General features: G+C 48.8%; 1 protein-coding gene across 3 annotated transcripts in view; it reads left to right on the top strand.

Annotated features, from left to right (window-relative positions):
• Positions 1-15,812, top strand: part of LOC149370544 (uncharacterized) — a 57,789-nt gene extending 41,977 nt beyond the window's left edge. For 2 of the 3 annotated variants that reach the window (XM_089583637.1, XM_089583624.1), the window contains 2 exons: positions 2,071-2,163; positions 15,678-15,812. In XM_089583637.1, coding sequence (XP_089439763.1) covers positions 2,071-2,163; positions 15,678-15,776 — 192 coding nt within the window. In that variant the 3' untranslated portion in view covers positions 15,777-15,812. The remainder of the gene's footprint in view (positions 1-2,070; positions 2,164-15,677) is intronic. The other variant, XM_089583636.1, reaches the window with a different exon arrangement.
• Positions 15,813-16,288: the final 476 nt, after the last annotated feature.

Genomic DNA, 16,288 nt, shown 5'->3' with positions numbered 1-16,288 from the left:
TTTGAGAGCCACTTGATTCTTTTAGCAAATTAATCCTGTGGCATCTGCTACGCTATAGGTCATGACACACTGTGTGAACAGCGTGCGATGTTTTTGTTTTGTTGTTGTTGGTCATGCTACAAAATTCTCGTCCGTGACTGCTTGGAGACAGTTGAAGCCGGTGAGATGAATTTATATATCACCCTTCTGCTTAACAGCATAGAGTATGGTTATTTGCTAAGCGAGATAAAAAGAAAGAATTAATTTTTGTCAGCCGGTGCATCTGCTGTCGGATACTGAAGCACCTCAGTTGCATGCAGCATCTTTCTGCTTTCAATTACAGTAATTGAATTTTCGAAGGATATTCAACCCATTGTCATAACGGGCAGCGTATGTACAGAGCGCATCTATTTGGTACCAGTATACTAAATTTTCAGTTGGCTGATGGAAGACTGCAGTTCAGAATAATAAACCTGCAACTAAACCTGACGTCATTCCTTTACATGTGCAGGGAGAAAACAAATCTAGCTTTGGTTTCAACTATTCATATTTCACGTCCACCTGAATCGTCGACCTTCGTGCCCAAGCGATGACAATGAGGTGAGAAGGATGAAGTCACAGAGAGTAAAGAGGAAGAAGAAGAAAAAGAATAAGTGAAAAGGACGAAGCATCATACAGTGCTTACGATATTTCCTCTCGGCATACGCTAAAGTACCGACGTTAGCTTTAGTTGCAGGTTTGCCATTCCGAATTGAAATCGTTGTGTAGAGAGCTCACACTCGGCACAAAAATTTAATATAGTGGTTCCAAATAAATGCTTTTGTACGCAAGCTCCCTGTATGGAATCGGGTTGAATATCCTTCGAAAATCGATCTCCGAATATTGTCATTGTAACGGACCTTTAGTCGCTCTTCAAATATTGTCGTTGTAACACCTTTCGTTCATCCCGGTACAGAAAAATTTATTGTGATCGAGCAGGAACTAACTAAGCAACGTGATTGTACGTCTCTTTTCTACGGCCGTGCTAGAGAAAATAAGTAACGTTCTGTACACTGTTCATTAAGGGCACGATCGCTGTTTGCAGCTAATGTTTACATTTCAATCGTCGTTCAATCGCTGTCTGCGGAAACAGTCAATGACTAAAAAAACGCCCGTATTTTTTTCTTCTGGGATAGGCCCCAAGTATGCGATGACATGAACCTGGTGTCAACTGTATTGAGCGCGTGCTCATTGCATAGCTCCAGTGCCTAGATTGCATAGGTTCCTTACAGCGTTTCTGGCACGACGTTATGAATGCCAGCGCATGCAGCGCACATCTGTCACCACCGCCACGTTGCTTAAAGCGCTACTGAGGTGTCCACTGTCCTTGGGGTGCAATTATGCGCCTTTCATTTGCTTTCGAAGCTCCCGCTCATCGGTTTCGGCTACCCGTTTAGCGTGTTTACGCTCCCTATCGATTGCTAAATCCCTCGCACGGTTGGCAATGTAGGCCGGATGATCAGACTTGGAACGTCGGCTCCAAGCAACTTGCTTCGTCCATAGTGAGAAGATGGCAGGCGCGCACGGTGGAGCGGCGCCTTCGCCTATCCAAGCGACCGGGGTCAGGTCGCTAGTCCCGTCACCACAGCTGGCAAGATCGATGGTCGGCGCAGCTTCGGCGGTGGACGCGCCACTGCAGGTGCGGCGAACCACTTGGTTAGCCACATGACAGACCCCCCCCCCCCCCCCCCCCCCCATCGCTCCCCTGCTTGAAGGTCAAATGTGGCTTCCCAGTGACCTTGGCTCCTGCTTTCGCTCTAAACGTTTCGCTTTAAAAGCGAGAAGCTTCACTCGGCACTTCTCATTAGGCTTTCCTTCCTTCCTTTTGTTCTTGCCCTGTGGAGGACAAGTACTTTTAACCCTGTTTAATCGTTTTCTTTCAATTTACTTCAGCAGTTTTATCGGCCTAGTTTACCGCAATAAGGTTCTCAATAAAACCGAGGCGAGGTTTTTCTAGCAGGTTCTATTTCCGTGATCTGCACTGAATACTTCAATTTTTATATTTCGACATATGAAACGCACACTTCCTTTTTTCTTGCCTTCCGCTTTCAGAAACCTGGAGATATGCCTCCTTTGGGGTGCATATATTTCTGTGACACGTGGAATGGAAAATATGGTTTTTTTCCAGCCAAGACACCGTGTCAGGTGAGAGGTGTTCGCTTGCTTTTACCGCACACTACCTTCCACATATCTTTAACATACACACTCTTAGTGGGCGTGCGCATACATTGTTTGAGCTAATGGGGGCAGTTGTTCTCTCAGGAAACTGTTATGGAGGCAGTTGGTCTCATAAGTGATGCTCTAGACAGAACTTTACTAGCTTAGCCGGAGCTCAACTACTGAGTGACAAAGGACGATGGGCGTTGACGCCCAGCTTTCGCCGTTAGGAATGCAATAAATTTTTTTGAGGGATTTTGTCGCTTTTCTACCTAAACTTCGCGATTTTCTAAAGCTGCGCCTTGCGCCCTATCACGCCTTCACGGCTCCAATTTTTTTACCTTCTTCGCCAGTGCTACATTCCTTGCTTGCGCTTGCGTGCCCAGCCTATACGTATGACGTAATTACTAGGTTCCCCTTGGCTTGCTAAAGTTCCACCTGCCCTATTTTGTTTCACCTATATCAGGGGCGTTCAATTAGTTGTTGCGTACAAACCTTAAAGATCACGTTACGGTGCAGATATGACTTTGAAGAGGGCTCAATTAAGGGGCCTCAATTAATAAAAAAATGAGAAAATTTTGGTGTAGGTGGGAATAGACCAAGGGCCGCCGGCATGCGAGATGGGGACGCTTCAACTCCGCCACGACTGTCTTCTTTTTTCAGCATGCTCTTTATTACACGCATTTATATGCAGGTATGGGCTGTATACATTTTCTACAAGGTAATCAGCCAGTAGGCGAGAAATTTCAATGGAAGCACAACACCAGGCAACTAAAACAAACGTCTTAACTCCACATAACTAAAACGATGGCAAGGAGACACATGTCAGTAACGGGGACCAGTCCGGTTGATAGTCACTGTTTTCTTAAGTGCCTCTCAGCTGCGCATCATCAGGCCGAAATGTATGCTGGAGGTGACGGCAGGCTCAGCATGCCGGTCCAACATGCGCATTTTCCACAGGCTGTGCAGTCCGAGCAGGAAAATCATGTTAAAGGGTCCGTTTGGTGGCCGTTAGGTAACGCACACTGTGAGAAATCAAAACAAACTCTTTCTTCAGTGCCATTGTAGAATGCCCCAAAAATATATCGCGTCTTTGCAGCCAATAAAGCAGTGTTCGATAGCTTCAGGTGCATTAAATGAACCACAATTAACAGAATAAACCAAAATATTTTTTTGTGAAGCCATATTTCGACAGGTAGAACTTCAGCGTGAAGTTTAAAGCAAAACGTTTTAGTACAAAGCGAAATCGTTATTTAACGCGCTCGTCTCAGCACATCATGACCAATACAATCACAGCAGAGAGAGCGATACGATGGAGATGGAAAGAGCACACTTATCAATGCTTTGTATATTTTTTTTCGTGAAACAGAGAATAAATAGTCATAAGAAGAGCGAACTGCCAGAAAACGCATTGAGTCATTCACAGCTTTCCTTTTTTTATTCCTGTTTCGAAAGTTTGCAGGATGTCACAAACAGATTATGTTCTGCACTGTACTCTCAAATCGCAGGACCGGACAGGCGTCTCGCTCACATGAGACATTTACAACCGCTTCAAGGAACACAACTATCACCTCAAATTGATACCTTCGTCACTCCGCGACGACTGTCGTGGCAGCCTTCATTCGCTTCCAAGAGTCGGACAGTCTTGATGGAGTTCGACTCTTGGAAGTGAATGAACTCACGTCTAGTAAATGCACACATGTCTAAGAAACGTACCCTCGAGATATGTACCGAGGCGTGCAGGAATAATTTAATTACGAGCATGTAAAATACAGATGTCCCAATTGAGCTAGTTGCGAAGTACGTTTCCAGTGAATTTCCATTGTGCATGTCGTGCAGTCGCAGCGCCGTCATGAGACACCAACTGAAACCCCGACACGCAATGTGGGGCGATAGGGTTCCAGATAGCGCGCTTCCAGCGAACGCACGGATCTCTTAGGAACGTATCTTCGAGTTATGTACTGAGGCGTTCATGAATAATTTAATTATGAGCTTGTAAATCACACATGTTCTAATTAAGCGAGTAGCGAAATTGTATGGAACGCACTCAACGTTACCATTGCCAAGACGGGTCTAGTTAGCCGACACACCGCCGTTTTCATTCTCAAACCAGCTTCAACAACAGCTAATTTTGTTCCACACTTTTCTTAAGGCCGATTCACACGATGGACCCTTGGCCTGCGTACTTTCCGGTCCGTCTAGTTGATTCCTGGCGAAAAATGTCCGTAAAACAGCATGGCGATCGACCGTGGGCATGCCTAATGGCATTTAACGCTTTGTGCAGAGGTGCAGACCCGAGGGGTGGCGATGATCTGATGAGAAATGGGCGCGGCCTTTCTCCCTACCAGGGCCATGCGCGAGCCTCACGCAGCGGAAGTGGAACGCCAAGGGACGTCTGGTCTGCGGGCGAACGGTCCATCGTGTGAATCGGCCTTTAGGGTCATGCCTTGTTCCATCCCACGTGCGTCAGCATAGTTGCTCTCTCACGGCGAGTCTCGGGTTCAGTTAGTTGTCGTAGTCCTTGCGCGCCGGCAGCCACCGAATCCAGAGGACCGGCGATGGCGGAATGGTCACGTGGCCAAATATAGCTTGCGCTTGCGCTGTAAAGCGTCTACATATATGGCTTCGTCACCAACCGTGCTAAACAAGAGTGGGAAATGGGTTGTGGTGCCTTTTCCCAGACGTTCCTACCCCCTCCTCTTTCCACTTCGCTCTCTTTTCGCCTGCCTAATCTGGCCCAGGTATTCGCTCATAAGGCGCGTGCCGGTGCTCTACGCACAATGGGTATCCTCAGCCGAGGACGCCGAACCCTGATGGGATGCAACCAATTTCCTTGACCTAGGCCACCAAGGCCGATCGGCCCGCGTACGGATCATTCTGGGCATGGATGTGCATACGGCATATGTCCATATCAGTCACGCTACCCTTCCTTGAGTTGTTACATTGGTTTCACATACTCGCAGTTAAATTTACAAGTTGTTCGTCAATCCATGGTGTTGATCGTGACGTTTCCTGATGCTTCTGCGGCACGGAATGTTTCAGAATAGAGCGGACAGCTTCTTCGGGACACTATGTACACTTTATAAACGGGTGAAAAAATCATTTACGCTAAGCTAGAGTGGTACTGCGCCAATCTACTCGCTCGTGAAAATCTCGACCAGGTCATGTTCCTCTCAGAGTTGCGCGGGTTCCTCCGTGACTCGTTTTCCAGGGTCCATTTGCTTTGGTCCGATCTCACCTGTGATCTCTCTCGATCTCCCCTGCTCTTTCCACTTCGCACTAAAAAGCTGCTCTTAAGGACATATACCCTGTATTCTGGGGATATTTTTAGTTGCCCATATTAAATTATCTTGTCATAGCCTATCAGGAGATTATTGTTCAAACTGAAGGAGCCAATAGCACGTCGGTGCTTTCATGATTGTTTACTCGCAAGCACCGCATGAATTCCACGAATACGTTGCGCATTACCTTTTTGTAGTTACGGCGGTTGGACACAAGCACACAGAAATGACGGCAAAACTCAGGGAAGCCGAGTACACATTTGTTAGGTTGGGGCAACCAAAAGGAAATAAAAATAATATGCCCCTGCCTGCACCGCGTACGCACAACAGGCGCGTACGCACAACGCACAACAGAATAGGCCCGTAGGCAAAATATATTTTTGCCACCCATGGGTGGAAAAATAAAATAAAAGGGAAAATGCTACCGTAGCGACCCACAACCGGGGGAGCGGGCCCGGGGAGACTCCCCTGATCTACCCTGGGAAGTAGCGGAAGGGATGGGCAAATGGATGGGAAATTGGAAGTTGGTTTGGGTTGTGGGATTTAGGTGGGATTGGGGACAGCAGGGATTTTGACTAGATTTGGTTTGATTTGATCCTGAGTTCCTTTTAAGGCCTCCTTGAAGGGCGAGCACTCAGTCCTCCAATTGTGGGCCCTCGGCGTCGAGCGTACTCCCACACCACAGAGAACGTTTTGTGGGCAATCTCCGACCGTCTGAGACAGGGAAAACCTACAGGAGCTCGACTAGGATCCCCTCCCCCAAGCCAGGTTCCGCCACCCCGACCGTCCCACAGTACTAAGATGATGGATATTTCACACCACTTGTTCGGTGCTTCGGCTCTTACTCCACTGGTACTCGCACACGCAACAGTGATCCTTTGACAGTTTTCGCGGCGTTCGTGCCCACCGACGATCGCCCCTGGCATAGTATGTGAAACTCGAATCCATTCTCCCACACTTTCATGGTTGAAGACTCAATTGATGTCCGCAGTTATCATCACATGCTTCCACGAGGTAGCATGTTGGTTCTCTGCGATTTCGCCAGGTCTACTAACCGTTACTCAGACAACCGCCGGGCTTTCCCGCGTTTCGGAGCTTACTGGACTCCCGAGCGTGCTACTTACTCCATCACTTTTCGTGCTTTCGGGCCAAAGGCGGCTTCCCCAAAACCAAAGCTTGGTTCGCCCAGCTGCATGCCCCCGCGAGGCACCGAGCTATTCGTGATCGGAAACCAACGCGTCCGCGGCTGGGTGGTACGCCCTCGTACCGAGAGGGAACCGTGTGACTTTCAATTTTGCGAATTTTGGAACGACCGCGTCTACCTGGGAGATCTCGTCGCTCGGCAAAACAGCTAAGTCGGAACCGCGTCTACCGAGGCACGAACACCAACGGCAAATATTCTAGAGGAGGGTACGGCGCAACCGTTTGAAGGCGCAACCGGTGGGTGGCTGCCGCCGTAACCACCCGGCGGGTGGTTAAGGCCGTAACTTGAACATGGTTGCCGAGGGAAAAGGAATGTTTGGTTTATGGTTTATGGGGTTTAACGTCCGAAAGCGACTAAGGCTATGAGAGACACCGTAGTGGAGGGCTCCGGAGATTTAGACCACCTGGGGTTCTTTTAACGTGCATTGACATCGCACAGCACACGGGCCTCTAGAATTTCTCCTCCAAAGAAATTCAACCGCCGCGGCCGGGATCGAACCCGCGTCTTTCGGGTCAGCAACCGAGCACCATAACCACTGAGCCACCACGGCGGCAGGAAGAGGAATGTATGGCAAGAGCGTAACACGCAAGCAGAGGGTGGCTGGCACAGAAATCACCCTCAGGGTAGTTACCCTGCAAGCAGGACGGTTTATGAAGACGTAGGAATGCGTAACCGGATGTGATTACAACGGGAACCATCCGTAGGGTAGTTAGCGACGATGGAGGAGGTGGTGTATGGCGAGGAGAGGACGTAGGGATGTATCACGGTCCATTCGCGGTAACTGTTTCGAAACGCAGCGCCCATGGAGAGGGGCATGGGTGACGGCGCGCGCCTAAAGTGGTGAGGTGAGAGATGTGTGATAGTCGCAAAGTATGAGGCTAAAGCCAAAAGTTTGAGGGAACACTTAAGCTCCGCTGTAAGCGTTTGACGTGATAGCGTAATAGGCTAATTGCTATATTTGCGGAAAGTCATTTTGTACTTTACAATCATAGATCCCTCGGAGTTCTCATACTCCTGCTTGCGTAGTGGTGTAGCTGTTAAACGATGCGCCGCTGCCCTGCGATGCCAGATGTGGTGAGCCTTTTGCGATTCAGGTTGTCCTTCCCGAGCGACCAATCATTAATTTAACTTCCACCAGCGGCGGTGACAGTTTTCCAACTATCCGGCGGGCAGGTTGTGTCTGATGCCGCAAGGACACGTGACCTAGGCGGCCCACATGACTCCTATTTTGCTCTGTGCGGGCAACCTGCCAGAACCGTGCCCGTGATTTTTCGCTCACAATGCCGAAATCGACAACACCGACACCAGAAGTTTTCTAAGCGGGGCCTTTAACGCTATCACGTTGAAAGAGTGCTCTTGCACTGAGAAGATATCTAGTCGCTCTCAGATTCGCTACCTCAGCATATCGTAAAATACAAGTACCTCAACGGCTGGCTCTGAATCTCGCGCTACACTGTGGTAACCGCCCTAGAAAATTTCTGTGTTAATGGCAGTTCGCGTGTTGCCGCACTTAATTTTTGTGTAATAATTTCAATTAACTTTTTATTATGGATTTTCCTCGGATTTCCGTGCAATATAATGGTCGCTAACACTGTTTCCATAACCAGGTACATGAATTTGATATGCTGCTGTAATTTTTTTGCTGTTTCTAAGCATGTTGTGATACTTATCAGTGTGTTACATATGCGTCGAGAAGTTGCATAGGATGTGGTAAAGAGAGGGCGGAAAGAGAGATCAATAAAGCATAGGCAATTTACTTTCTCAGAACGCTGTCAGAAATACGATAAACGGAACTTATAGTCAGAGCATTTCTTTGTATCTTATTAGCGCTTTTTTTAACGAAAGGAAATGGCGCTGTCATTTCCTTAACGGCAACGAAGGTGGCCTAGATAGGGTTTCCTCAATTATTTCGGCCATCTGAGGATTTTGAACGTACATTGATATCGCACAGTACAAGGAGCCTTTTTCGTTTCGCCTTTATTGAAATGTGGCTGCCTTGCCTTGTTATAAACAAGGTATTTTAAATGCCCTCAGCATTGAAAGCTAGAAGTTGTATTAGTGTTCGACCTATTGCATCGAAAGAGGAACGGTGAAATTCAGCAAAACCAATTAGTAGGAGAATGAAATTGAAATGTGCATGTGTATTAACATGTAATGGAATCAGGAAATAGAACGTGTTTAAACGTGTATGAATGCAAGGGAAACATGTGAGATAAACCTCTGTGTGGTCGGGCTTCAATGTTTGCGAGTCCCTTTTTCTTTGATCTCGTGCACGTGTGTATGTGAACAGTACTCTAATTTTGAAGCATTTGACGGATGTTATCAGGATATTAAAAGCTTACAGCGAGGCACAAAGAAACAAGATATTGTTGCAGGAAAGAATATATTTACAGATATTTGCAGATAGAAGAGAACAGCTGCGAGGGGCACCGAGAACACAGTCCAAACTTCGTTGTCGTCTTCGACTCTTCCCACTCGTGCCATCGCTCACTGTCGTCGTCGTCTACTTGCTTCAGGACCCCCGGCTGCTGAAACGCTGTCTCGGCGTTATGGCGGTGACGTATGAGCGTCGTGATAAGGTTTAAGGCGATAGACGTGGAGGTGTCGGTGGTGGCGCCAGAGGACGATGGTGAGGTCGCAAGGGGAGCAATTTCATAGTTCACGTCGGTGACACGGCGTACGACGCGGTAAGGGCCACGGTAGTGAGAAAGAAGCTTCTCGGAGAGACCGACGCTGCGAGACGGTGTCCAGAGAAGGACGAGTGATCCTGGGGTATATTCGACTGCCTGGTGACGGTGGTCGTAGGCGGACTTCTGGGAAACTTGAGAGGCTTGGAGCCTACTACTTTCTATTTGGCGCGCCAGCGTGGCCTGGGCGATGGCGTCCCGAGCGTAAGCAGTGGTGGGAACTGAAGAAGGCGGCATGAGTGTGTCCAAAGGCAAGGTGGGATACCTACCAAACAAAAGGTAGAAAGAAGAATAGCCTGTTCTGTCATAGAGGGAAGAGTTATATGCAAACGTCGCATAAGGCAAGGCTGCGTCCCAATCTCGGTGGTCTGGCGATACGTACATGGCTAACATGTCGGTGAGCGTGCGGTTGAACCTTTCCGTAAGCCCATTGGTTTGTGGGTGGTAAGCTGTCGCGAGCTGGTGCTTCGTGTAACACGAACGAAGAATGTCATGAACTACTCTGGATAGCAAATAACGACCGCGGTCGGTGAGCAGTTGACGAGGGGCGCCATGGTGAAGGATGACGTCTTGTAGAAGAAAATCGGCGACATCGGTAGCGCAGCTGGACGGCAAAGCACGCGTGATGGCGTACCGAGTCGTGTAATGAGTTGCGACAGCGATCCACTTGTTGCCGGAGAGGGACGTCGGAAAAGGACCAAGAAGGTCGAGGCCAACACGGTGAAAAGGTTCCGGAGGTATGTCGATGGGTTGCAGAAGACCGGCAGGCAAAGTGGAGGCATTTTCTGACGTCGGAGGCCTTTTCCGACGTTGACACAGGTCGCAAGCGGCCACGTAACGCTTGACGGAACGATACAGACCAGACCAAAAGAAGCGGTGCCGCACCCAAGCGTGCGTGCGGGACACGCCAAGGTGACCGGCTGTCGGCAGATCGCGCAATTCTTCAAGGACAGAAGAGCGTAGACGTTAGGGTATCACGAGCAGGAGCGGAAGGCCATCGGAGAGTAGGTTGCGGCGAAACAAAATGCCGTTTGGAGCACATAAAAATTCAGAGACGGAGAGCGGTTTGCAATGCCATCAAAGATAGGTCGTAAAGATGAATCGTGGCGCTGTTCGTTGGAAATATCGACAAGATCAGAGACAGCTAAGAGGCAGGACAGGGTCTCAGGGTCTTCTAGTTCAGGTGGCTCCACAGGGTATCGGGATAAACAGTCAGCGTCCTGGTTATGACGCCCTGACTTGTACACGACGTAGTATGAGTATTCTTGGAGGCGCAAGGCCCAGCGACCAAGGCGACCGGTGGGATCTTTTAGTGAAGACAGCCAACAGAGAGCGTGGTGATCAGGGACAACAGCGAATGAAAGGCCGAACAGGTAGGGTCTGAATTTAGCTACTGCACAGACAAGGGCGAGACACTCGCGCTCAGTAAGGGTGAAATTTTGTTCTGCGGCTGAAAGTAGGCGGCTGGCATAAGCGATGACTCAATGTTGACCCTGTTGACGTTGGGCTAGCACGGCGCCGATTCCATATCCGGAGGCGTCGGTGCGAACCTTTGTGGGAGACGACGGGTGAAAATGCGCTAAGATGGGTGGAGTGGTCAGCAAATGAACGAGGGATGAAAATGAGTTCTCTTGAGCAGGGCCCCAGATAAAGGGGGTGTCGTTATTAAGAGGATCGGTGAGGGGATGAGCGATGCTGGCGAAATCTTTGAGAAAAGGGCGAAACTACGAGCACAAGCCGACAAAGCTCTGACATCTTTCGGCGACCTTGGAAAAGGAAAGTCCTTCACAGCTTGAATTTTGACGGGATCTCGGCGTACAGCAAAAGCGTCAACGAGGAATCCGAGAAAAGTGAGTTGGCGGCGACCGAACTTTCATTTCGATGAGACCAGCTAAAGTCCGGCGTTACGAAACGCTGTGAGAATATTAGAGAGGCGCTCGAGGTGCGTGGCAAAAGTAGGCGAGAAAACCACAACATCGTCTAGGTAACAGAGGCAGGTGGGCCATTTAACGCCGCGAAGAAGGGACTCCATCATTCGTTCGAAGGTAGCCGGGGCGTTACAGAGGCCGAACGGCATGACTTTAAACTGGGATAAGCCATCAGGCGTCACGAAAGCGGTTTTCTCGCGGTCCTTTTCATCAACGGCAGTTTGCCAGTACCCCGATCGAAGATCAATTGGAGAAATATTTGGTGCCGTGGAGGCAATCTAATGTATCATAGATCCTCGGGAGAGGATATAGTACATCTTTTTTTGTGATGCGGTTGAGGTGCCGATAATCAACACAGAAGCGCCAGCTGCCGTCCTTCTTTTTCACCAGGACGAATGGTGAAGCCCAGGGACTTGACGAGAGCTAGATAATGTCTTTTGCGAGCATCTTGTACACCTCTTGATTTATGACGGTGAGTTCGGCGCTGGACACTCGGTGCGGACGTCTGCGGAGAGGAGCGGAATCACCGGTGTTTATGTGATGCGTCACCACAGAGGTACGAGCCAAAACACGGCTATCGAACTCAAAGATGTCACGAGAAGATGATAAGAGGCACCTAAGATCGCGATCTTGCATAGGCAGTAGGCCAGAAGCGATCATGTCGGCGTAGTCGTCCGTTGGTTTTTCTGCTGACGTGCATTGATGAGTGGAAGGTAAGCAGCTGTTCACCACTGATATCACACATTCGGCAGCAGGGCACAGCGTGGCGAGTGAGATGCCTTCCGGGCGCGGTTGGATGGAAGAACCAAAGTTCAGGACCGGAAGGTACGCTCGGTTGGCCGACATTGTAAATACACTGTGTGCAAGCGCACTGGCTCGCGTCAGGGCGACGTCAGGTTCCGGAGTGACAACATAGTGGCCATCAGGTACAGGGGGAACAGATGAGAAAGAAATGTAAGTTGGGGCTTGAGGCGGTGCACGGACAAAGTCGACAGCACAAAGACGGGGTATAACTGGGGACGGCGACTCAGCAGAAAGAGGAAGGTCAAGCTGAACAACACTAGTGGCGCAGTTTTTGAGGGCTGAATGCTCAGACAGGAAGTCGAGGCCAAGAATGACTTCATGAGGGCACTGGTCCTGAACAGAGAACAGAACGGATGTATGGCGGCCGGATATGGTCACACGGGCTGTGCATAGTCCATCAACAAGAGGCGTTCCGCCGTCGGCAACGCGGAAAACGGCTGTGAGCGCAGGGGTCAGTACTTTTCGGAGGCGGCGTCGTAGGGTTGAACATATGACGGCTACGTGCGCGCCTGTATCGATCAGGGCTCTCACAGGCACTCCATCGACATGAATGGCGAGCAAATTATGGTGTGCGCGAAGGGCTAATCGAGGATTTTGGGGACTGGGGCTGTACTGCAGCATCACCTCCAGACATTGCAGCGTCTAGCTTTCCGCTTACAAGCGTCTGTAGGGTCCAGGAGAGGAGCGACGGCGTTGGGGCGAACGAGAATGTGGACGCGGGGGGGACGGGGAGCGGCTGGAGCGGGGAGTCTGGCCGTCGACTGTAGCACTGTACTGGGCTGGAAGGGGCGTGTAGTGGCTGGGCTGTTCATCGTCGCGGTAGAAGCTTAGAGGACGGTATGTGCTGCGACGGGACCAATGCGGTGGCAGAGGAAACAGATGGGCCTGTCCTGGGTTGTCCGCCAGTTGTTAGGATTTCGCCGACCTGGAGTGAAGTATGAAGGTCGTCCAGGAGCAGTCGCAGTGATTTCTGGTGGTGGTGAAGGCCGTACAGGGCTGACGGGCTGGAGACCAAGGTTTGCAAGCTCTTGGCGGACGACGGCTTGTACTAGGGAGATGGTAGGCAATTGGTTGTCGCCATCATGTAGATGCAGGGGGGCAGGGGACATAGCTTCGAGCTCGCGTCGGATGATGCGGGTCACATTTTCTGAAGGCGCTGGAGTTTCCCGGTGCCGCAGGTTTTCACATGAGGAAGTCGCAGCCGTGTTTGGGAGACGTGCGTACGGCTGGCTAATACGCCTGCTTTTGGCTTCCTCGAAGCGTCGACATTCCTTAATAATTTCGTCGACTGTAGTGCAGTTCTTGCATACGAGCAAGTTGAAGGCATCGCCGGCGATTCCCTTCAACACGTGGCCGACTTTGTCAGGCTCGGGCATGTTGGCGTCAACTTTGTGACAGAGGGCCAGCACATCCTGAATGTACGACACATAGGACTCCGTAGAAGGTTGAGCTCGGGAGGCGAGGTCCTTCTTAGCGGCAAGCGTTCGGCCGAGCGGCCGTCCAAAGAATTGGTTTGGTTTGATTTATTGGGGTTTAACGTCCCAAAACGACTGAGGCAAAGAATTCGCGCAGTTTCTCTTTGCACACGTCCCAGCTGGTCAGATCGTCTTCGTGGGTCTCATACCAGACCCGGGCGGTGTCTTTTAGATAGAAGATGACTTTTGCCAGCATAAGGGTCGGATCCCAGCGGTTGTAGGTACTCACGGGTTCGTACATGTTGATCCAGTCGTTGATCCAGTGTTGTCGGTACCAGAAAATGTCCCAGGGTCACGAGGGGGAGAAAGAACGAGTGATTTCATGGCCGGGGCTGAGGTTTGCTTGGAGGCGTCTTGGGTCATGATGAGTGAAGGCAACTGGCGGCCCCTGCGGAGCTCCGTCGTCGGTAGGCGTAGGGGAAATCCGCAAATCCAACAAGTATGTTGCGGCAAAGAATATATTTACAGATATTTACAGATAGAAAAGAACAGCTGTGAGCGGCGCCGAGAACAGTCTCAACTTCGTTGTCGTCTTCGACTCCTCCCACTCGTGCCATCGCTCATTGTCGTCGTCGTCGTCTACTCGCTTCAGTATTACTATATTTTTTCCGGTACCCACCTATGTGCTTGGAGGCTGACAAAACCATGCGATCTTACGTAAGGCATTGGATTCAAGGTATCTTTGGTCGAACACTCAAGTTTTTGATTTCATGAGCACACCGGGTCCTTGCGGTGGAAACTAGTAAAAAGTTAATCATTGCTACGTTGGGTGGAGGATGGAGGAAAAAGGCTAACGATGTGTGCTATTCTGACATACGATGTCGCCAATAGGCTAGCGAGGACGGCTGCAAGGGTGTAATGCATTTGGATATTCCTTACACTTCAATAAATTACTCGAGCGTTTTTCCAGGTTCACTTAATAAGCTTGCTCTCCACTTTAGTGGTACCGCCCAATTCTCTGAACATCCCTGCTCACGCGTATTCATGTAGAAGTTGGAACTTCGATGCTTTATTTTTTACTGTTGCCTTTGTAGACAGTGTTATAATTTGTTTCGCACAAAAATTTCGACAAGGAATTGTTATCCGATTTCACATCCCAATAAAATATTTTTCTTCCAACTATACAAGGAGGCATTTCCTGTTAAAACATGGGTCTACAGGAGTAACATATTTGTCTAAGCTGTTAACTGCCGTCTTTGTAATGCATCGTAAGTCATTGAGCCCTGCTTTATCAAATGTAAAGATGCTATGTTACTATCGGACACGTGCTAGAAAGGCATGAAAGATAGGTTTACTTTTAAAATATCTTGTTCAGAATTGTAGTACTCGCATTCAACAAAATCAAGTGCCATGCGATGCGATATTTTTTTTTTGGACTGCACAGCCTGTGGACCACAGCTGTGATGAACCGGAATGCTTACAGTGATGTTTGCGGTAAAGCGGGTTTCCCTGATATGATGCTCCAGGTGAAAGACATTTTCGACGAAAGGGGCTTTGAACTGTACGTGTATGCAGATTTTACGTACGGTTTACTGCCATCATTTTAGTGATTAAGGTGGGGTTGTTTTTGTTTATTTTTTGCGTCAGCAAAGCGCGACCACTTAGCTGCTGCTTTGTAAATATCCTCTCTATATATCGCTGTTCTTCTAGATGAACACCTGTAACACATACTGTGCTTGAAAATTAAAGTAGCGGTGGTGTAGCGGGTAGCACACCCGCCCACCGAACAACGAGAGAGCAGTTCGACTCCCATTGCAGGCACATGAATTTTTCTTCTTTCATCTGTTGCTCTTGTTGATTTAACGGTTGTATTCCTACATTTCTCGCTTCCGAAAAACAGTTGCGCCTTGAGGGATGACACAGAGCGGCCTATCGGTTAATCTCTGAAAGAATAATTATTATGGCAAAGGAGTTTGTTCCTGCACCCACCAACCTTTCAACTCATAGGTTAAAATATTCCTTAACATGTATTAACCTCCATGTTGTAGAGTTGTGTGTGAGGAGGCATTCAAAGCGGTCACTTGCCCTTAGCTCGGGTGTACGACCACTCACGATAAGCCGAAACAATTACTGTTCCTGACATCACCTCTAGATCTGCCGTTTGTTTGTTTTGATTTTTGCAGCATGGAATAAATGCAACGCACCATGTCAATGGAACGTGCAAAAAATCCGGTGAAACTATGATATGCACAGAAGATGTGGAAGCGCCACCGGCATGTTGATGCTTCAGCATGATGAAAATAAATACTACATATATAGACAGATGTTGATTGCATTCTTCAAGTATGGAAACAATTCTTGACATTTGGGCGCAAAATGTCTACGTCTGGTCACTTTTTTAAGGCATTATGTTCCTGACTTGCAATTTACTACAATAAATCTGAAGAGCTCGTATGCGAATTCACACTTTTTATTGTGAATTATTGCTGCCTCTGCCGGTGTTCTTCGTCGATAAAAATGGTTCGCTGCGCGGTATGTCACAAACAAAAAGGAAGAAGAGAAAAAGTATGTATGGAGAATCAGCGTGCTTTAGGACTCCTAAAAAAATTTTTAGTACCATTCTTTGAAAAGCATTAAGGCAAATGTTAATAGAACGTATTAACATTGAATAGAAAGTCTTTTAAATGTCTTTATACTTTGCAGTAACAACCCATCAACCGTCTTCCGACGATTAGCCGCAGTCATTCAAAAGACTGAATACATAGAAAGTGTTTAAACTGCCTATCAGCCTCTA

The sequence above is a fragment of the Amblyomma mixtum genome, chromosome 1 (assembly GCF_055824585.1).
Source record: "Amblyomma mixtum isolate Tamu chromosome 1, ASM5582458v1, whole genome shotgun sequence".
Classification (NCBI taxonomy): Eukaryota; Metazoa; Arthropoda; class Arachnida; order Ixodida; family Ixodidae; genus Amblyomma; species Amblyomma mixtum.
This window is presented reverse-complemented; position numbering and strand designations above follow the sequence as displayed.